Source organism: Harpia harpyja, chromosome 8 (genome assembly GCF_026419915.1).
Source record: "Harpia harpyja isolate bHarHar1 chromosome 8, bHarHar1 primary haplotype, whole genome shotgun sequence".
Classification (NCBI taxonomy): domain Eukaryota; kingdom Metazoa; phylum Chordata; class Aves; order Accipitriformes; family Accipitridae; genus Harpia; species Harpia harpyja.
The window spans coordinates 51,867,152-51,889,727 of NC_068947.1; the positions used below are offsets into that span (position 1 = coordinate 51,867,152).

Below are 22,576 nucleotides of genomic sequence, written 5' to 3' on the forward strand. Positions count from 1 at the left end.
TCGGAGGGGCGGGGCATCAGGAGGAGCGGGGAAGGCGCCCGGTCCCCGCTCCGGCGGGCGGCGGGGGGATCGGGACGAGGAAGGCAGAATTCCAGGAGAAAGGGAAGCCCCGAACCCGGGAATAGCACAGGGAGGGGTAAGGGATCCCTCTCCCGCTTCTGTTCAAGAGAGGCAACGGAATAAAATACAAGGAAACTTTATTTTTCAGTTTTACCAAGGTTTTGCTCTGTTTTTTTGACTTTTTTTTTTTTTGTACGGTTGCTTTTTGTCTTCAAGCTGCTTATTAGTGGACAAGTCCGGTCAGTTTTTGTATTAAAAAGGATCTTGATGGAGGTAGCTTTGTCTCTGTCCTGGCTTTTGCTTGGTCTTGCCTGCGCACTCGTCTCAGTAAACAAACTCAAAATAAAATTAAAAAGGAAAACTGGAATTCCAGGCGGAGGCAGCGAGCAACGCAGCCAGGTTCTCCGTGTAACAGACATGGCGCTGTGGCCTCCAGTCACTATGTACAGAGTCCATCATACATCCCCCTCTCTCCTAAGCACACTCCTTGCTCCAACGGGCTGGCTGCAGGGGAAGGAGTTTCTCCTCCTCCTCCCCGGAGACCTGCGGCAGCAGCTTCCATGGAGGGAAACAGCACCCAGTCAGGAATGTCAGGCAGAGGGGTAGAGTGTGAAGGGGTGGGGCGGGGGGGTCACTTCAGCTTGGCCGAAAGGTCAACAGCACTGGGCCAGGGACTCACTGCTGCTGGGCCACCTGTAGGGCGAGAGAAGGCAAGCTGAGACTCCAGGGCTGGTCAGCGGAGCCCGGCTTTCCCCACGGAGCCCCCCACGCTCGCCCCCCCAGTAGCTCCGCTTATACTGACCAGAGGGGGTACGTACTTGTTGGGGAGGTGGCGGTGGAGGGGGCTCGCTGCTGCGGTTGGCCAGCCGGCTGAGGATGTTGCGCTCGGACATCTGGAGGCGTACTGCCACAGGTGGGATACGGGCGATGGTGGCAGGCAAACGAGTCACATCGGCCTTCATGTCACTCAAAAGCTCCTCCAGCTGCTTCAGAACTGGAAGAGAAAGGGATATCTGTTCAGAGGGGAAAGGGACACCCCACAGGGAAAAAAGACCAGAAGGGGACAGCGATGCAAAAACACCTCTCCCAATTACCTTTGTGCAGCACAGCGTTGGCTGGTTTATTCCCGGCCATTGACTCCTTGGATAGGTGCTGGTGGCTCTCAGCCAGGCATTCCACCTCTGCGAAACGCGTGTTCAGAGCCATAGATGGATGAGATGGGTCCTCGGACATGTTCAGATAGGCAGCTCGCCGCAGCTGCTCCTCGATCACCAGCGCTTGCTCCAGGAGCTGCAAGATGGGGCAGTACTGAGAAGAAGTTTCTTCTCAGCAGTTGCCTGCAAAGCAGCCCGTTTGCACCCCCAGTCTCTCCTGATCCAGTTCTCCACTACCTCAGGCTGCGAGATTCTGCAGCTGAACTTCCTTTCACCAGCTTGTTTAGGCTTTACTCAATATAAAGAGCCCAAAACAATTAAGGACTCCATTAAGCTAGGCCAGGTACACAAGAAAAGCACGCTACATTTAGTTTAACAGAAGGCTACCATAAATCCTCTAGGATTCTCATTCCTTCTCAGATTCTTTTTAAAGACCAAGTTGTTTGCCATTTTACTCTTTCTTTATGGAGCAAAGTGGATGGAGCTTTCTCTTTGAAAGCGAGTGAGAAGTATCCCACACTACTTGCAGGGAGTCCAAAAACCGTTAAGCATTTCAGGGGCATTTGGAGAAATCAATCTGAATCCTGTTAGTGCAGAACTGATCAGCCAGACTACACTGAATTAATGTTTTGCCCCACGACTGAGAACTACATGGCCTTTATTTGGGTTGGTCTTAAATCACTCCCAGAACTAAGCTACAGTCACTCCCAAACAGGTTGAGGCAGAGACTGAAGGCAACCCTTTCACCAATCCATACAGTGTTTCTAAGTTCTGCTTAGGCACTCTGAGTGGGTTGTAGCACACCAGGCAGAAGCTGTGATGCAAACAGCCACTTGAACCTTAAGCATCCCACATACCAGTTGTTGAATAAACGTTTGGAGAGAGAGTGCTGAACCCAGCTCCCCAATACCGTTTCCAGAGTAAAGGGACCTCCTATCATGGAGCTACTGCATGATCCTGAGAGATACTGCTTATCTTTTTCCCCCTAAAATAAAAGGCACTGCAGAAGCCTTCACTTTCTTAACAGAAACTCAGAACAGCAAGCTCTTGCTCTTAGAGGTGCAGCTGGCTGAAAGGCACTTACCACACTGAAGAGAAATCCTTACCTTAAATCTCCTTGCCAAGAACTTATTCTTTATTTCCAGGAAGTTACCCCTGTTCATCTCACCCTTGAAGGGTTCATTGAGGATGGCGTAACGTGGATCATTCTGAATATCCTGCCAACGGGCATAGCCATGACTGAGATGGGATGAGCTCAGGCAAACAAATGCAGTGAGAACAAGGGAATACACAGCCCAGGCAGATACAATTCTCAAGAGGGGGTGGGGAAAGGGGGTGCAGAGAGGGGAGGAACAGGAGCCAAGGAAAAGGAATGAGAACTATGTCCTGCTAAGTCTTAACTATGCTGGCAGGAAACTCCTCCTCCCACCATCACTTTCACTCTTGTGAAAGAAGGTAAAGCGTTCTCTCACTTAATGTACTCCAGTCAGACCCCCAGACGGTCACCTTCACTGTGATAGTTCATGTACAAGAGGAGAGAACTGGTCTGTCAGGGCAAGGATACTTGATAATCCCAGCAAGGAGCCAGTAGTCATGACGCCGATGCCAGATCTCGTAGGTCTTCTTTGTGACAGTTGCAGCCCGCTCTTCATTCTGCCATAGGGAGTGTAGTTCTGGGAAGGCGAGAGACACCAGAACAGTTGAAAGTTATTTCACAAACACAAGCAGGGACGTGATAAACAAGTTCAAGCATATGAAGACTTCTCGTACCAGTGAAGCCACCATCTGCTATGTTGAACATGAAGCGCTGCTTTACTGCCTTCTTATGCCTTTCATCTACTGACTCTTTCAGCATCTCTCCATTCTGCAGCATCACCACATCCCTCTTATCATCATCCTTTTTCTCATCTGTACACACAGGAAATTATTAGGAAGAACATGGCAGATACCACAGCAAGCTGGATCCACAAGGGATCCTTGCAGGAGAGGAGTTAAGGAAGAGAATGGAATTACTGTGACTCACCTTTCTCATCCAGAGTGATGATAGGAGGTTCAGGGGGATTCTCAATAGGTGCTCTGTCTTCCACTTTCTCCACATCAGCTGCAGGAAAGAAGGGGAACATGAGATGTAGGGGAACATGGCAAGCCCAAGGTTTTGTTCTTCAGCCTGTGAAACCTAATACTGTTCTCCAACTCCCTGTTCAAAGTCCTGGAATAGCCCCACTGATTGCCTACATTTACACCTGTTTCTTTACATTGAAGTGCTGAAGCAAAGAAGATGCAGCTTCAGGAAAATAATATTTGAGGTGGAGGCAGAGTTATTGCTGTTCAAGGTATTAAACAGCCTCCCTAGAGATACCTTTGCTTTCTACTTCCATTGGCTCATCTGGTCTCTCCTTCATCTCCGGTTCCTCTACTTTTTTTTCATCTGCTTCTGTGGGGTTCACCGGGGATTTTGCTTCCTGTGGTGGCGTCTCCACAGGCTGGGCACACTGCTGAGGACAGAAATCAATGAGAAGCGAGGTAAAGCAGTGCATGGCAACAGAAGACAGTCACAGCAGTCTGGAAAGCAAAGACACACAAAACTGTCAGGCCAATTCTGAGGACCTGAGAACTATCCTTAAGTATCATTCCAAGAGCTCACCTCTGTCTCAGCAGCTGAGCAACACAGAAGAAGGGGCAGAAGTAGAGACATTTCCAATTGCATGAGGCAAACAAGCAACCCAACACTCACCTCCATAGGGACCTCTGTTTCAGTAGCAGCAGCACTGAGCTCTTTCTCTGGTTCAGATGACTCTCCTTGCTCCTTAGCACTTGCTCCTTCTTCTATTTTTACTCCTTCTTCTGTGTGTTCCACACCCCAGAGCATCACAGCAGACAAAAGAAGAAGAGAAGTCATCAGTAGGGTCTTTCCCTCACTGTTACCAAGCACACATCTCCTTTGCTCCCAGAGACTAGGCCCATCAAAATGGGACCAACACCACCCAAGATGACCCGCCCTTTCCAGCCCACTGCAAATGCTGGGCTTCTCTTCTCCCCAGTGTCAGCTCATCCAAGGAAAGCTAGTGTCCTCTCTTGCCTTTAAGGGCTTGCACATGTCTTTGGCAGCCCTCCTAACATGAGAGGTAAGTTGATCTGCGTCCGCCCCCAGACCCCACCACCACAGCTCCGGTGAGGGGAACAGCCGCGATGAGGTCAGGACGCAGGACTGACAAGATGGGAGCTCTCACCAGGTGGAGGGACAGGGGCAGGCGTATTTGGCTGCGTATCGCCTGGTGTCGAAGGAGTTGGAGTTTTGGGAGAGGGCGAACTTGGCTGAGAAAGTTTCTTGTTCTCCTCTATCTCTGCCAGTTCTGGCATACTCCAACGGCCATTCACATGCTCAAACTCCTGCACCTGCATGAGAAGGAGAGAAAGACATTATCATCGGAGGAGTCGCACAAAGCTTGTCCTCAAACCACAAGAGACAGACCGCTCAGCACACAACAAAAATAGGTGTGAAAGGAGCTCAGGACCCCAGTGACTACAAGTTGTATGAAAAGCAAAGGCTACATTGCTCTGCCAGGCGCCTTACCTTTTTGCGTATAAGTGACATAACCCCAATGCGAGTAAGGACATGCTGTCGAGAAAGACCTTCCCGTGGGACCCCATCCGCAAAGGTCTCTGCACCATCAGCGCCAGGTTCACATAAATGGCGCATGAACAGTGAGACGTAGGCCCTGGAGCAGTTAAGAGACAAGCAGTTAGACTATAAACCAGGTTAGCTGGAGACATGCATTGTCAGACCCCTTCCAACACATAAGGGAAACCACTGCAAGACTCCTAACCCAGAGTAACACAAGTTCTGGGGTTGGGTTTCAGGCTCCTTTAAGGGAGAAGTTCCTGACAAGAATTACTACATAGATAAAGGACACACAGCTGACTCAGAGTCTTGAGCCAGAAGCAACCATAAGCCCAAAAAGGACTCAGGGAGAGTATTCATTACATGCTTGCGTGGCCATGCTACTCCTCTAAAAGCATTTGCTTTTGGTGACCGATGAGTCCAAGGAAGAGAACTAGGCACAAGCCCCTAGTCTCTTCCAGCTCATACTTCATTCCCCCACATAAAATCAGCCAATACATTAAGGAAACGTAGTCTCTAAGGAAAGGCCCAAAAGGCCCAATTCTCATTCTTCCCCAAAGGGTCTAGATGTTGCCAGTCTTCCATCCCTGCCTAATGCAGACTCACTTGAACTCTTTCTCTGACTTGCCACGGAGGTCCCGAACAAGCCACTGAGTGGTGAAGGCATCCTGAGGTGGCATTCCATAGCGCATGATAGCATTGAGGAAGGCTTTCCGCTGGCGGGCATTGAAACCCAAGACCTAGAATAGAGGAGAAGACAGACAGATACAGCAAGAGCCATACAGAAGCAGCTAGGATGCAAATGCCTACCCTGGTACTACTTACCTCAATGTTCCCTCCCACACGGGCAAGTAAAGGAGGCAGAGGCTTATCCTTATCATTTCTCAGGCCTTTGCGGCTAGGCCGACGAGCTGCTGAAGAGAGAAATGCAGCTAAGGAGGAGAGACAATGCACAGCATATTGTTGTGTGAATATTTCCCTTGTAGAACAGCACCACAAAGTGTATAAATCACCCAAATCAAGTCCCAGCTGTTTCCACACTCAGAGAAAGTGACCCAGGAACTCTGGCTTCACCAGAACTTACCTTCAGACCTCTCATCAAAGTCCTCATCTCCTTCTTCAGAAGCAACTGAATAGTCTGACTGATTATCTGACTGGTCATCCTGCCAGTCTGAAAGAAAAACAGCACGTGAGCCTGAGACGCTACTCCGTTACTTCCCAGCAACATATACTTACACCCATTTCTCCCTCAGGTTCCTGTGGATTTGTACCTCTATCCTCCTGTGAGCCATCATTGTAGTTAACTTGCTTGCGAATACGTTTGCCCTTGCCCAGATTCCTGGCCAGATCCTCCTGTTGCTGTTCATAATGGTGACGCAGCAGCTTCTCCCAGTAATCAGGATCCACTGACTCCTCCTGCTTAATGATCTCCCGTTCAACCTCCTCTTCCTCCTGCCACAGAGAAGTAACAAATTTAGATCCCTATGCTCCAGATCCCAGCCTGTCTGAGCAGATGTATGTCTGCTTGCCCTTAAAAGCATCAGACCTCAGTCTGCTTAAATGATCTTCCATCATTCAGCAGAAGATACTAGCTGACATCCACCTCATACTCACCCCCATCTCCTCTTCACGAACCACATATTGGGCCACCTTGAAGGAGCTGAGATACTCGTTCATGCCCTGAAGTTCTGTATCTTCTGTTTCATCCTGGTTCCGATCCAACAGACGCTCAATTGCTTTATCATCATAGTGGATGACACTGCTGTCCTCACCTTCTTTGTTATCCCCTGAGGCAAAAGCACAGACACAGTTGCTGTGTGGCTCTCAAGGGACTAGGAAAGGGACTGCCACCCTAGACCTCTCTGTAGAGCTATAATCAGCACTGTGCCTACAGTCGCTCGCTAAGTAAGGAGCCAGACCTCCCCACCTCCTTCAGTTCTACTCCCAGGCACTCACCCCCCTCAGTAGCCTCATCCTTGAAGAGCTCTTCAGTGCCAAATTTGAGAATGTCATCAAGTTCCTGTTTGGACATGGAGCCTGTCTTGGAGCCCAACCCTGGTCTCACTACCAGATGAGTTAGCATCATTTTCTTCTTGGCCACCTGAGTGATACGCTCCTCCACTGAGGCCCTTGTCACAAAGCGGTATATCATCACTTTCTTGTTCTGTCCAATTCTGTGTGCACGACTGAAGGCCTAGAAAAGAGATGCGCTCAGAACAGTCTAGAGCTACACAAGTAGTAGTCTGATACACCCCGCCTACCTCCACAAGTTTCCCAGTTGCCTTCATGGTGGCTCTTAACATTAGTGAAGGCTGGGCCCTGGAAGAACCCTCCACTATTTCACTTCCCATCCTCACTGCTCTAATTTTGCATCATTTCTAAAGGGGAACTCTCACATTCCTTCACTCCTCCTGATGAGTTCACCTCCCCTCTTCCTCAGGGTTACTCCACAGTGAGTGGTCTCATTCAGACTCACCTGGATATCATTGTGGGGGTTCCAGTCTGAATCATAGATAATCACAGTATCTGCTGTGGCCAAGTTAATACCAAGACCCCCAGCTCGAGTTGAAAGCAGAAAGCAGAACTGCTGAGCACCAGGAGCTTAGATAAAAAGAGAGAACAAAAGTAATCAAGGGAGAGTGCATTACTCAGACAAGGATTTCTATCTGACCCACATCACCTGAGGGGGAATCGCTACTAATTTAATATTCCAGGAGAGCAATGGAAGACTTGGGCCACAACAACCCCATGTTGACCGCTAAGCACATACAAAGCAACAGTTTTCATTTTGCAAAGAAAGTAGGAGGATCCATACCATTGAAGCGATCAATAGCTTCCTGACGCATGTTCCCTGTGATTCCTCCATCAATCCGCTCATATTTGTACCCTTCGTGTTCCAAAAAGTCTTCTAGAAGGTCCAACATTTTAGTCATCTGCGTAACAGGAAAACACCACCACAAAAGAGTGAGGGACAAGGTGATACCAGATCAACAGGCTCCTTTATCAGAAAAAGAGCTCCCAGCCTTAAGGTTTTCCCCCATATACCTGAGAGAATATGAGCACCCTGTGACCTCCTTCCTTCAGGTTCTTTAACATCTTCTGGAGCAGCAACAGCTTTCCAGAGGCTCGAATAAGAGCACTCCCATCATACATGCCATTTGGCATTTTTGGAGCTTCCTGAGAAGAAAAAGAGAAAAGGAGGAGTAAGGGGTGGAGGAAGAAAAAAGCTTGAAGGGATGTAACTTAGTCTTGGTCCCTAGCTGTGTTCATCAGATGCTGACTCACATCTGGTCATTTAGCTTGGCACAACCACAATGTGTACCACATGGAACACCAGTGCTACCCTGCGCCTCCTTCTCTTGCAATTTGACTCCTAGATGCCCTCCTCTTCCTTACTGACTTAGTCTTGACTCTTACCGTCTTCACCATCTTGCATGAGTCACAAGGTAGCTCCTACCTGTCATACAAAGATACTGGAAAAGAAAAGGCCTTCCAGAATGTTGGGTCTACAATAAAGACAGGATGAAAAAACACAGAAGCAGAAAGAGAGGAAGGGGAACCCCTCCATGCTTCGCTAGGGAGCTAACTGGATCCCCAGAAACAGCCAGCAGGGAATTTGCTTATACAGAATAAGTGACTGGACATACCATAGCAGCCACAGGAAAGAGGTAGGGGTGGTTACAGCACTTCTTCAGATCCATAACAACATTGAGCAAGGAGACTTGGTTACCACCACCCCGTGCATTCAGTGCCTCAAAGTTTCTTGTCAAAATGTATTTGTAATATTTCCTGAAAAGAAAACAAAACAAAAACCAAGTCAGACACCCCTCATAGAACGACAAACATACTCTCTTGCTAAACTCTGCACAGCTCCTGGCATTACCTGCCAGCTACCTAGGTTCTGCCAGTGGCATTCACTATCTCTTTATCCCTTACATCAGAGCACAGGATTAGTCCTCCCTCTGCTATAGCAGCAGCAGGAAATCTTCCTCCTATCCACTGTGTAGAAAGCCCTATAGTGAGGATGAGGCTGCTTCTGCATCCTCTTTGAAACAGTAGCAGAACAGAGCAACAGTAGTTTAAACAGCAGGTGCTCTCTTCATCCTCACACTCACTTCTGCATGGGGCTCAACTCCACTCTGACAATGAGTTCAGTCTTAGATGGCATATTCTTGAAAACATCAGCTTTGAGACGCCTCAGCATGTGTGGGCCCAGCATGTCATGCAGCTTCTTGATCTGATCTTCCTTGGCAATATCTGCAAACTCTTCTAGGAAGCCCTCCAAGTTACTGCAGAGAAACAGACACTCAGCAAAAGCGACAAAGGAAAAAGAGCAAAAAAATGAGGAAGGATAGGAGTGACAAGACAGGCAGGCTGACTTGCACTGCAAGACATACTGGAATCTCTCTGGCGTCAGGAAGTTCAGCAGGTGGAACAGTTCTTCCAGGTTGTTCTGCAGGGGAGTTCCTGTAAGCAGCAGCTTGTGCTGGAGCGAGTAACCATTCAGCACACGGAAGAACTGGGAAGTAGAGAGCAGGGAAGAAATGGTGGGGAAAAAAAAACCAAAACAACAGATCACACAAACATGTCTAAGGCTTACTAAGTCACAGGCCTACAAAAAAAATAATTTCTCCTAGAAAAAAAAAAGTTGACACCAAGCTAGGGCTCAATTTAGATCACATCAGCTGTTTAGACAAGAGCTCCAAGTAGTTCACATTCCAGTCAGGGTCACTAGACTGATCTCATTTGGATCATTGTTCTGCATACCTAAAACATGACTGTAGCAAGTCCTACAAGCCATCAGGTGCTGGTAGGTTTCCTTTGCTCTTTTAAGTTACAAGCTCTTTCAGACCACCAATAATTTCCAGACTGCTATACTACGTACTTTTTCTTGCTAAATTAGTGTTCCACATTCTTACAACTACTCCGCCTTGAGAATTCTAGAAATAGCTAAGTCACTCTTCCTATTCATATCAATCCTGGCAATGTTCCAGAGCTCTGAACAAGCAGAGGAGAAAAAGAGCTAAGGGTTTGCCAATCTGTCTTTAAAGTAATTTGTGCTGGTTTTCACAACAATGAAGTAATTCCAGACAGAGGTACTGAGCAGTTAAAGGACTCAACCGAAAAGCACAAGTGTACCATGTTCAGCAGCACAAATTAACAATAAGGCAGTAATTTATTTATTAGCTTGGCCATTTCTTTGCTTATTTTACACTTGGCACGATACAAGGTCAAATTTAATACAAGTAGCTTGTACTAGGTGGCAAACAAACAAACAAAAAAAAGAGAAACCCACCACCACTTATGTTTTGGTTATCACAGCAGAAGGATCCTTCTAGTGACCTCCACAGGGATTTATCTTTCTACATAGTTACAGTCAAAAAACATTCTCATTTTGGAATCAATGATTATATCTGCAAAACTTTGGTAGATAACCACAATCTGTCAAGAAGCATCTGACCTGTCTTGCAGCCAAACGTCTGAAGCTGTCCTTAGGGGACAGGAAGCTGCTCAAGAAAGAGGTAGATTTAATGGTCTTGGTAGATAACCAATTGTAACTATTAGTCATAGAGCAACCTTGAGCCTTTACATCCTTTTTCAATTAATGAATATTAATAGTAAGCATTCATTACTGCTTCCAATAATTTCAATGCTAAGCATAGAATGGCATCCGGTCTTAGTGCCTACAATAAAAAAGATCTGGAAACTGGACTGCAAGCACAGCTGTGATGTCTCAGAAAGATGCCTCATGCCAAGATCCAAAAAGCTAAAGCCATTTAAACAAAAAAAAAAAAAGAGAAAAAAAAGAAATTAAGAAGCAATTTTGTCTTACACAGTCTCCAAGAACCTCTAAAACCAGATTTCCAATAACAATTGTTTTTAGCCTAGTCAGCACTAGAACCCAGCTGAAGACAGAAAAATCGATACCAGAATTAAGGCACAAGGGATTAGGGAGGGGCTGGATTAAGAAAGCATAGTCAAGCCTACTGAACTCAAAGAACCTTAGTTAAGGTACAGCCTCATATAAAAGCAGCTATATGGCTTTCAGCATCTACTCAGACATTTTTGAACACCTCTGCCCACCTCTCCCATTCCTATAACATCTAATTAGTTCTGCTACAAAGCTAGATGAATGCAGAGAGCAAGCCTACTCTGGAAGCAGGATAATTGTGCTCATGCAGCTTGTTTTATGCTCAGTATAGTAAACCTTTCCAGAACAGAGGCGGTGCAGATATATGATCTGCTTTCAGAGAAGCCAGTCTGTATTTGAGAGCAACAACAACATCCAGGTTTTTCTGTTTTCCAGTCTACACCAACTGCCTATTCACCCAGAGAGAAAGCTGTTTTAACCAGTGATATGTATAAAAGTGAAGTTGTTGCCAATGATAATCAATCTCCGAATGAAGGCTGTTGATTTTTTTTTTTGTTAAAGAATGCATCAAATTTACTAATGAACAAATGACTAAGAGTTAGCAGACAAACTTATGTGCTTAGGAACAGCTATCTAAACTCCTGAACACTCTCTGCCCATGCCCTCCTGCAACATATGCCATGCCTATAAACCATCTATGCTTCTCTGTACCTTAGACTGATTGTTCTTCAGTCTGTGAGCTTCATCCACAATGAGACAGGCCCAGTCAATAGAGCCTAGTATGGCCATATCAATTGTGATCAGTTCATAGGAGGTGAGAAGCACGTGGAACTTCACAGCAGCCTCCTTCTGCAAAGGAAAAGGATGAACATGGTAATGGGATAGGGGAATGCCCCAGGACAAAAGTAGATGCAGTGTTTCTCCAGCAAGTTATTCTGATGAGCCCTGGTCAAACAGCACATCAGAAACTTTTCACACCCACAGTTTCCTGTCACAAGATTCAAAATGCTACCCAAACCATTCTAGCCTTTTAATCCCCCATTTCTCTCAACACATATAAGTCTCCTCAACCCCCTCAGTACCTGCTACTTCTGGACAGTTGCCAAATGTTGTAACAGAGAAGTTTAACAAATAAGCATCAAATAGAGGCATGTTAGGGAAATGAGATTTGGAGAACAGTGGCTCATTAAAAAGCTAAGACTTAAAAAAAGGTAAGTAGTTTATCATGGAACTTCAAATTACTGTTAGTACTTAACGCAGTTCAATTTCAAGGGAAGCAAAGAAGTCCTAGCTATCTCTGCCACTGGAAAAACTTTAGCTCCCATCTTGCTTTTGCCAGGAAGACTAAAGTTCTACAAAAACTAGCCCCCTAGATCAGGCTCTTCCCTCCTGTCAGGGCACAGAATGCAATTTCTCAGATGTCTAGGTATGGCCTCACTGTCAGCCAGTTCCTCAGAGATTACAAAGTTGACACTTCTTTATATGTTTGTCTTTTTCATACAGTGGCAATTCTGACATTGACTTAGATCTGTAGAAGCGATGCGCAACTTCACAGATTAAGTAGAAGAGATAGAGGGACTTGCCTATGGTCAGTATTACCTTAGTCAACTCTTTTTTCACTACTAAATTAGTTCAGACTAGTAGGAGTGTTTAAGCAGTCTAGAACAAGAGCCTAAATGCCCACTAGTCATCAATTTGCAGTTATTTCCCCTTGGAAACTACAAGCATAATCAGTTCCCAGAGTATCTGAATCTCAGCTGCCAAAAGCCAGTCTAGTGCATCTCTTCTTTCAGTTCAGGCTTGCATTACAGCAGAGTTCTGTACCTTCATTCTGGATGCTTTTTTGCCTCCACGTATGGCATTATCCTCAAATGTGAACTCATTCTCACGGATAATGGCTCGGCTGTCTTTGTCCCCAACGTAGGTCACTACATACATATCTGGGGCCCACATCTCAAATTCTCGTTCCCAATTGATGATTGTGGACAGTGGGGCACTCACCAAGAAGGGACCCTTTGAGTGGCCCTACAAATAGAGTCAGTAAGAGCATCAGATGAATGCAACCACTAACACAGGCAGCATCTCCCTGGGTAGTGATCTCCCAGCTCTCACCTCTTTGTATAAGGAATATAGGAACACAGCTGTCTGCACAGTCTTTCCCAGACCCATTTCATCAGCCAAGATTGTATCTGTGCCCTGGGCCCAGGAGAAGCGCAGCCAGTTCAGTCCTTCCAGTTGGTAGGGATGCAAGGTCCCCCCTGTTACATCGAGGTACTCTGGTTGCCGGTCATATTTCACTGTTGGCTACAGTGGGGAAAAAAGGAAGAGTTGAGATCCTTTATCTTAGCTAGGCAACTACCAAGACTCCCTTCGCAGCCACCCATATATTCCCTAGCGCAGATGAGACTTTACAGATGACAACCAAACTAGCACCAGAAAAAATTCCCAAATGGCCAAAGGTATCAACCAAAAAGCCCTTTTTTTTTTTTTTGGTGAAATCCTTTTGCCAAGAGCCAGCCAGCATCTCACCCAATGGACAAGATGGGCCTTTGTCTGAAGGCTCTATAATGTCTTTGTTCTTTGGGCCAGGAAGGAACTCTAAACCGCATGGCTCTTTACTCTTCAGTTTCCTATTTACCTGCCTCCCTCCCCAAAGTAAGCAGCTGTATCAGGTGGTTCCTAAGCAATAAACAGTAACTTACATCTACTGTGGGAGTCTCAGGGGGCCTTTCCAGTTTCCGCATCTTCACTTTCTTTAACTTCTTACCAGGCCTGCCCTCTTCACCTCTCATCAGCTCCCTATGCAGAGACAGTCCCAAGAACATGCAAGTTTAATGGCTTTTGTAACAGACCAAGGGAAAACTACTGCAAAGAACAGGAGGGTGATCACCCAACTCAAATAGGCTCAAGACAACAGGGCCGGAACTTTCATGAACTGGTGGAGAGGCACAAGGTCCCTGCCCAAAGGAATAAGGAGTCAGCAACAAGAAGATGCTTCTTTGCTATTATCTCCATATATTAATCCAGCCAGTGCTAGGGGCTGACATACTCCAGTGTTTTCTCTTGAGGGAAGGGAAAGGAACACAACCTCTAGATACTTCTCTTACCTGTGATTCCAGTAGGCTTGCTTGTAGAGGTCATAATCTTGGATATCCACATCTTCACTTTCCCAGGATGCCTGGTCATAAGGTAGGTCTCTCCATTTAATCAAATAGTGGACATTCCCCTTCTTATCCACACTGCAGAAGAAACCAGTGAGTCTTAAGCACAGTGAAATGACAGTATTCACCCAATCCTCTCAAATGGGAGAGAGGAAAAGGATTCCTTAACGAAGCAACAGAAACAGAAGAACAGCGTCTGTCATACCAAAGGAGCTCCCACTGTTTCCCCCAGTCATATTGCAGTTTACCTTATCCATTCTCCCTTAGCCCTGCTTAAGGTCTTTGCTGAAAATCCTCTTTGCTACTTCCCCTACCTATGGTTAAGGATCCTGTGGATCATCATCCACTCAGGCTTGATCCCATATCGATAGAAGCGCTCCTCCATCTCAGCATATTTGGGGTCCTTGTTTTTTCTCTTTCGGCTTTTCTCCTCTTCCCCTCCAAAGTCCCCTGAGGGTGGCTCATCCATATCATTTTTGCGTTGGTAGTTACGAAACATGACCTGACAGTGCAGCTCCAGCTGGAGCCAGGACAGAAGCAGTTAGTAGGTGTTTTCCCCTTAACCAACCAACATATCTCCCCACAACTATCCACCCTTATGATGTGGTTAGAGTCCTCCGCTCACCTGCAACTCTGACACCCATGAGCAGTGCCAGTAGGACATGCCCTGCCACTTGACAAAGAACTGCCTTTCAGGCCGACCCTCCAGAGGCTTAGGGGGAGGAGCATTAGGGTCTGCATCAGGTGGACGTGGTGGTGGTGGGCCAACCGGGGGCTGACCCCATTTCCAGATCAGGATCTTCTGCACCTTTCCTTTCAAAGCTGGGCACTGAAAAGTTAAAACTTGTTACATCAGAGTGTACATACTCTTAACACACAAGCACCAAGTAGCAGAAACATACAGAGTCACAGTTCTCTTCCTTCATTACAGCTTGGACTTGGAAGCTTTCATCCTCTTATCTCCAGCATTTCTTTGAGCTTTCTCCAGTCTGTCTTTTCCTCCTAGGACTGACAAACCCCAAACTGAATTCTGTATCTCAATTTAGTTGTCTCCCCAGGGCCACACCAATTCAGAAATTCTACAGGAAATACAGAAATTGCTAGGCTTTATGAGCCCAGTAGTCTATCCAACCACAACTCCATTGAAAGTTTGTAGAGAAAATATTTTGCTGTAGAACTAATCAGCCCAGCACAGGGATATGTCCTGAAGCAGCTTCTTTTGTTCATCATCTTAAAAGTCCTTATCACCTAATGAAAGCACCTAACACCATTTATAATACTTCATTTCAAGAACTTCCTGGAAAAGTGTGACATTTCTCCCAACCATCTACTACAAAAGGGCTTGGCATTACAGAGCTTGCAGTGCAAAAAAACTGTTTGGCTCAGCATCAAAGTATTTTTTTTTTTTTAAGCACTGGATTTGCTTGCACTCATTCTCCTGCTTCTACATACATACAGGATCCAAGAAAATTAAGCCTTTGACATCCTGAACCCAAAACTGCCCAACTACTCAGCACATGGGCAAACCTCATGAGACTCAATGCTGTAACCCTGTGCTTTCTGCTGTCTGGAGAAAGCAGCCAATCAACAAGGCGCAATCCAGCCACAAAAAGTCAGGCCTCGATGTTTCATGACAAAAGTGTGAGAGGAGATAGACTCTTCTGAGGACTAAGCATTTCTGGGAAAATATGAAGATCCAAAGGGATTAGATCGATCATCTCTTGTAGCAATAGGAGAATGGTACTAGCAGAAACTCACAGTGCAGCGAGGACACAGCCACTCTCCATTAGGAATCTCTGGCAATGGGGGATTCAGACAGTGGATGTGATAGGATGAAGGACAGGCGTCACAGCACAGCAGCTCTCCTCCATCCTTGCAGACTCTACAGAACTCCATATGATGGTCATCCTCTTCCTCAGCATCCCCCACAACATCTTCCAGGATTTCCTCACCTTCAGAGTTATCCTCCTTTGCTTCCCACTGAATGCCCTCTTTTTCCTACAGGAGAGGGAAATCAGAAAACCGAAGTCACACATTTGTGATTATTTTATGACCGCAGAAGAACGGCCCTAAGTCACTTGACATCCCCCTCCATGAGCTCTTGCACAGCGTGGGGGAATCCAGTACTTACACAGTGTGGGCAGCTCCATTTGCCCTCTGGGGCTTTCTCCATGTCTGGGTCCAGGCAAACCATATGGTAGGCACGAGGGCAGGTATCACACAGTATAATTTCTCCTCCCTGCTGGCACACCTCACAGTAGTCCTGGTGATCAGTCTCATAGCCATCCACAGCCACTGTGGAGTCCTCCTCACCTGCAGAGGGTGGTGAGGAGTTACAGCAGTGCAAGCCACAGGTACAGGCTTCCTACAGCAAGGGAGGGTATCCCCCCACAGCCTATGTAGTAATACAGAGATCCAGAATCCAAAACTCTTGCTCCATCTATGTAAGTAAACAGGGCAGGGAGCAAGAGCTGGAACAGGAGTAAAACAAGCCCCTTTGTGCCTCCTTCCACCCATGAAATTAAAGGTGTAGCTGAGGCCAGGAAAACTCAGCACTGTGTCTGTTCCCCTACCAAGGTGAGAAAGAACTCCTGAAAACCTTTTCCTTGTTAAAAATAACATCAGGTTCTTCCTTCACAAACAAATTTCCTCCCTCAAGCATGCTGTTAAATACCCAAATTCTGCACAGACATTCCTCTAATCTTTCTACACACTTAGCTGCGCTTCCAACTCCAACTGACAGCAAGCATCAATACCTTTCTTTTTCTTTTTCCCAGCTTTGAGTTTTTTGCGACTGCGGCTACTACGGCTTGTAGACCCATCTGAAACAGAGTAGCTGTTGATGCTGGCATCATCAAAGTCTGACTCCACATCCAGATCATCATCTTCACTCTGAGGTAGGTAAGAAAAAAAAGCTATGCCACTGGAGGCACCCATGCTGAGGGCTGCAATCAGACATGCATCCTTGCACTTCTAGCACATCATCACCTCCTCCTCAGAAGGTCAAGGAAGGAGCATCACTTACTGATGATCTTTTACGCTTGGAACCAAATCCTCCCAGTTTGATTTTCAAAGGTGCCACCTTCTTTGTTTTAGGTTTCTTGATATCAGGAATACGAGGACTGGCCTTTGGCTTCCGCCGGGCATTGGGTCCTGGGAACAGAGGAGCTTGCAGGTCAGAAGGACTACTGCTTTGGCACCACTCACCATCTACCATTCTGTCAGATTCTTCATCTCACCTTTGCCCTCCTTTGTCTTGGCTTTCCTGAGCGGCACATCTACAGGGGGCTGCGGCAGGACAGCATCCACATTTGTCACCATACTCTCCACTACTGCAACAGCTGCAGCTGCAGCAGCTGCCACAGATGCACCTGAACTTCCCTTGAAGGGGTTGTTTGTGCTAAACTCCCTCCATTTGGCTCCCAGTACCATCATCATCTTCGACACTGCTATTTTAGGGTTCTTGGCTGCAATAAGTGGCCTGTGTACAGTTAAGGAAGGAAGAGTTACTGAACCACCCTGAAATCTAGATCAGTATTCCTCCCTGCCGCCACCCCCATCAGCACCTCTATCTCAAACTACATTCCTTTCTAATCTCTGATTGCCACAGCCAATGAATCTCTCCACTCCCGTAATTCACTCTGTGTGGAGGATGCAAATGATCAGGGGCTTGGGAAGTGAAATGGAATTTAGCATACTAGGGAAGAAAGGGGACTGGCAGTGAGGACTTGCATCATCTCAATCACTGCAAACAGGAAAGATAAGGATTGATTATTTTACTGTTGCTTCAGTTTCTGCTCTAGGTAGGATGCTAGTGTCTCTAATGTGCCTTCAGTTTCCAAAACTAAGGAACCTAGTCCTTGTCCCATCTCTTTTTTTGTTCCAGAGTCCTTCCAAGTACAGGCTTGCCGTTCACCTGACAAACTGGCTGAAAGCTTTGTAGTTGGTGAGAGTGCGGTAATCCTCCTCTGTGAAGATATGATCAATATCCTCCATGCCCCAGTCTTCCAGGAGCTGAGCAGATGACTTCGGCTCCTGTGCAAAGAGAATCACAGCAACTCTGAGAAAAAGCTCTAGTTCTGCTCTAGGAAAGAGCAGAACTTCCACACATCTACAAATGACCGAATGGGTCAGGACCGGGGGATTCCTCCCTCCCCCCTCCCTGCCATGGGACACCGCCTCAGTAGAACATCAGTGGAAGTGGGAAAGTCTTTGGATTCAATACACATTCTAGGTGTGTTTAAAGCAGAAGAGGGGAAGGAATGCAAGGTGGGAAAACGGTCAAGTCAAGCAGGTCTAGTGGAGGAAGAAGAGACTGAACATCCCCAACTCCATGTGCCATCACAGATGGAGAGCACAATGATCCCCAAAATCAGATACAAGGGAATGAAGAGCAAACAGTCAGTCAGCAGGGTAGCTACTCACCTTTGAGTCATCATCTTCTTCCTCTTCTTCCTCCTCCTCCTTCCGCTTGGCTTTGTTTTTCTTTTCCTTCTTGGGCCCTAATTTCTTCTTTTTCTTCTTCCCAGGAGTGTAGTCACTGCCCTCACTGTCAGAGCGCAGAACCTCCTCTTCTTCCTCCACAAACTCATTCCCCTCACCAGAGCTGTCCCCCAGCTGGGGAAGGAGGGAGAGAGAAGATCAGGCAGCTGTGAGAAAACACCCTGGATAAGCACTAAACACCACACTCTCCCCAAGCTCTAGAGGGTTCATACAAAGGATTGCTGCCATAGGCCAACAGCAACAGTAAGCACCCTCACCCCATATATCCGTATTTTAGAGCATGGCCTTAGGCATCCTTTTCCTTACCTCCTTCTTCTGACGCTTGCTGAGCTTGGGCACTTTTGGTTCCTTTAGTTTCTTGGGCTTCTTCTTCTTCTTGATTTTGGGTGTCTCAGCCTCTGACAGAAGCTCTTCTTCTGGCTCTTCTTCAGGCTCTGGAGGGGAAGAGGCGACAGGTCTCATTCAAACTCCATCTGTGCACTACAACATAGCCCACTTCTCACAGAGATCACTCAACTTGTAAACACTTCTATGTTTGTAACTATGTAGCAAAAAGTACCCAACTGCTTGTTTGTTACTCTTCACAACAGATACTAGGAAATCATATCATACCTTACCACAGCACATGGTTTTCCCCCTCCCCACAATACCACCTATTTCCACAACATTCCGTCTCCAAGCAGAGCTGCACTCAGATCTTGGGGACCAGAAGTCTGCCACAACCCAAGAAGAGGAGGAAAGACCACAGAATAAATGGCCATATCTAAAGGAGACAAAACAGTGAATACACTTGGGAACCTGACTAGGATACTGTTTCAGTCCGTGGGTCTTCAGGAGAGAAACGCGCAACTACCTAGCCTCCTCAGCAGTACAGAGCATCCTACAACCGCGCGCAAAATACAGGCCAGTAAGCCACTAACTTGTCCTCCTCCTCCATAGGAAAGTTGTTCCTCAGCAACTCTATTCCGATCCGCATTTGACACAACCTTCCCTCTGCGCCAACAGCTAGGAAGCTCGCTGCCCGGCCAGAGGAACGCGCGCCAGCTCCCCACCACCGCACGCTCCCATCTGTGCGGCTGCCCCCCCGCCGGCTGCCCCCTGCCCGAGGGGCAGGGGCAGCCAGACAGCCCTTCCCTTTGTGGCAGGCTGCGGGAACAGCCCGGCCACCCGCCCTCCCCCTGCCGCCCCGCCCACCGCACACAGCCAGAGTCACTCCTTCTCCCTCCAAGGGAAAATGGCCTCCTGACCACAGGAGCTGGGCAGGATGGAGGAAGCCACAGGTCAGAGGAGCCACCGCAGCCAGGGGCGAAACGGACGAGGTGCGGCACTCAGAACCTGGGGTGCCGCGCCTGGCCCCTGCCATATTCCCAACCGATGGATCCCTCTTCACTCCCATGGTCCTGCAACACCAGGTCCTTCAGGGATCCCACCTCTTCTTCTCCCCCAAGTTCTGATTTAGAGCCTCTGGCGTCCCAGCCTTCCCAACGTATATACCTAAAGCTCTCCAGTTGGCAGGGATTTTAACAGTTTTTCTTCACCGAGGATCTCCCTACAAGGCTTACTTTCTGCCTAAGATTTCAGAGGTGCCAGAAAACCCTAGAGTCAAAGCTTAAGAAAAATGCCAAAAACAAAAAACCAAAAAGCTCACAACACCATTTTCCCTTTCCAGTTGCAACAGTTCTCTTATGCGACACTACAACACTACAGCGTGAGTTAGTAGGAAAACTCAAACTTGTCTTGCGATCTGGCGCATCAGGATATACGCTATTCCTTTTCACAAGGAAGCAGAGAATCCAGATGTAGGTCCACGCAGCAAGTCATCAAGAACAGCAGCAGCAACAAAAAGAAAAACCCAAACCAGAAGAGTACCCGGGGCTCTAAGTCAATTCTCACATTGGTGATGATGATGAAGAAAACATGAGGGAAAAGGCAAGGTACAAAGACTACAAGAAAAGCAAAGGTGAGCAAGCAGCACAGAGCAAGAACCACAAGAAAACTCAATAATTGGGTGTGGTGATGAAGGAAAGTGGGTCACGCAACAGCCCAGGGCAGTTTGCTCTGGACGTCAGCCGGTCTGAACTCCCAGATGAAAGAAAGCCAGGCACCCTGCCCTTTCCCATACTACCCCCCTTCCCTCTCCCCATTCACAAAATATGAAACTCGCAGGCATTTTGGTAGCCCGTCAGAATCGGACACTCTGCCTCCACCCCTTACACCTCCTCAAAGCACTGGCCCCGACAACCTGCAACGGCTTGGAACAGCTCCACCTGACAAAAAAGCCGCAAGCCTTGCACTTTGAAGTAACCCTAGGACTCGGACATCAAAATCAAAAACATATGCGTGACTCGTAGTAAAAAAAAAACCAAAACCAACCAAAACCAAAAAAAACCCAGACATTCCCCAGCACATCATGTATTTCACATATTCAGCTTGAGACCAGCATTACCCCCATTCCACACGCATGCCCTGCAGGCTCTCCATACCTGGATGCTGGGGGATAGCGTTGTTCAACAGGATCTCCATCTCATCATCATCGCTGCCCCCTGAGCACGGTGACGGAGATCCAATGCCCGATGCCATGTCCTCCGATGCGGGGGAGGCCTGGGCTTATACAGGGTGTCTTCTTCTTGCCAGTCAAGCCAGTACTTCATCGAACAGAAGAAGAGAAAGTTATAGCAGACCTGAACTCCGTTTTCCCAAGCAATAGTGCTACCAAGAGGATCCGCGAGAAAGCTTAGACAGCAACTTTACTGGATTTGGAGCCTACAGATAATAGAAACACTGGCAGCAAGTATCAGCTTAGAGTTGTGATGAAGCAGGCTTTGAAGACACTAGATATTAAACTGAGTCAGCAACTCCTCTCTGGCAAGGAAGCCAAAACAGCTGTCCTACAGGAAAATTCTCCGGTCCTCTGCAGCCGGGCGCCCTCGGTTATTTCTACCTTGGGCTGGGAGAAGGCGGCGAGGCAGGGAAGACAGCTGGCCTTCCAAAGGACACCTTGGGCCAGCCGGCAGGCTGTCAACGAGCCGCGGCGGGCAGCGGGCGGTCCCGCCCGGTGCCCGGTACGGCGGACAGCGGCGGAACCGGCGGTCCCCAACTCGCCCGCCCAAACTTGGCGCGCCGGCCCCGGGGCTGACACGGCCGCAGAGGCAGAAAGCCAGCGTCGCCCTCCTCCTCCTCCTCCCTCCTCCTCGTCCTGGGCCGCCGGCCCCACACAAAAGGCAGGGCAGGCTCTCGGCGGCGCCGGCAGCCCCGCTCCGCTGCCCGCCGCACCCGCGCCCCCGCCCGGAGCGGGGCTGCGCGGCGCAGGGCGGGGGCGGCGGGAGGGGGCGGAGGGGGGGGGGGGGGGAGAGAAGGGGGGGGGGGGCAGCGTCTCGTCGGGGCACGGTCTCCCGGGCGGGGGCGCGGGGCGGGGCCGGGGAAGTCCGGCTGGCATGAGGCGAGGGGCCGTTTCTCCTCAGGGACGGGGGCCGAGCGGCAGGGGCCGCGGGGACCGGCGAGGGCGGCCGCTCCCCGGCGCGGTGTCGGGTGGAAGGGGGGGGGGGGGGAGAAACGTCCTGCGGCCGCCCGGGCAGGGAGACGGCGCGGCCCCGGGCGGCGGAGGGGGTGTGGAGGAGAACCCGCGACCGGGGGCCGACAGAGGCGCCCGGCGGCAGGGACGCTCCAAGAGGCGACGGAAGGCCCTTGCCCGCCCTCGTCCCCTGCCCGGCTCCTCACCCGGCTCCAGACCCCGGCTCCTCTCTCGCCGTCGCTGCCGCTGCTGCTGCTGCTGAAGGGAAAATGGCTCCGGCCCCGGCACCGCCTCTTAAAGGGGAAAAAACCCGGCCAGGCCCCGCCCCGCTCCCGCCTCCATCCCATAATATGCCCCCGGACCCCGGCAACTGGCCCCGCCTCCGTCTCCCCGGCAACGGCCCCCCCCACCCCACACACACCCGAGACATCCCATAATACTCGCCCTCCCCTCAGAACTTCCCACTCACTGCCCGGCCCGGCATCCCATAATAATAACCCCTCCCGCCGGGAACATCCCATAATATACACCACACACACACACACACACCCCCCTCAGAGAAACATCCCATAATACGCCCCGCGCTCGCACCCCTTCGCTCCGGCATCCCATAATACTCGGGACCCCGCGCCGGGGCAGGGCGCCCCCCGCGGCGCGGCCCCGCGCCCGCACGCGCGCCGCCCGGCCCTGCCA

At 48.8% G+C, this 22,576-nt stretch overlaps 1 protein-coding gene and 1 non-coding gene across 11 annotated transcripts; both read right to left on the bottom strand.

Annotated features, from left to right (window-relative positions):
* Positions 1-180: 180 nt before the first annotated feature.
* CHD4 (chromodomain helicase DNA binding protein 4) lies at positions 181-22,241 on the bottom strand. 10 transcript variants are annotated; one of them, XM_052794082.1, is made up of 40 exons: positions 22,090-22,241; positions 20,856-21,017; positions 18,679-18,806; positions 18,295-18,486; positions 17,786-17,904; positions 17,109-17,350; positions 16,895-17,022; positions 16,626-16,761; positions 16,001-16,182; positions 15,628-15,867; positions 14,495-14,698; positions 14,184-14,389; positions 13,816-13,947; positions 13,411-13,507; positions 12,821-13,012; positions 12,533-12,733; positions 11,420-11,557; positions 9,234-9,355; positions 8,952-9,125; positions 8,484-8,625; positions 7,882-8,013; positions 7,652-7,769; positions 7,313-7,437; positions 6,793-7,030; positions 6,451-6,623; positions 6,108-6,288; positions 5,921-6,007; positions 5,662-5,768; positions 5,443-5,576; positions 4,789-4,933; positions 4,445-4,610; positions 3,949-4,058; positions 3,574-3,709; positions 3,238-3,315; positions 2,985-3,122; positions 2,779-2,887; positions 2,321-2,453; positions 1,155-1,350; positions 879-1,054; positions 181-753 (listed from the first exon to the last, which is right to left on the bottom strand). In XM_052794082.1, the coding sequence occupies exons 2-40, from the start codon at positions 20,950-20,952 to the stop codon at positions 736-738; spliced, it is 5,772 nt and encodes a 1,923-aa protein (XP_052650042.1). In that variant the 5' UTR covers positions 20,953-21,017; positions 22,090-22,241; the 3' UTR covers positions 181-735. The 10 variants fall into 10 exon arrangements, with proteins under 10 accessions (XP_052650042.1, XP_052650040.1, XP_052650039.1 ...); XM_052794080.1 differs by having other exon boundaries at positions 5,662-5,747; positions 5,921-6,031; XM_052794079.1 differs by having other exon boundaries at positions 3,574-3,706; positions 5,662-5,750; positions 5,921-6,031.
* LOC128145338 (small Cajal body-specific RNA 11) lies at positions 4,279-4,418 on the bottom strand. The gene has a single exon (XR_008236442.1). It is a non-coding gene; the product is annotated as a small Cajal body-specific RNA 11 (non-coding RNA).
* Positions 22,242-22,576: the final 335 nt, after the last annotated feature.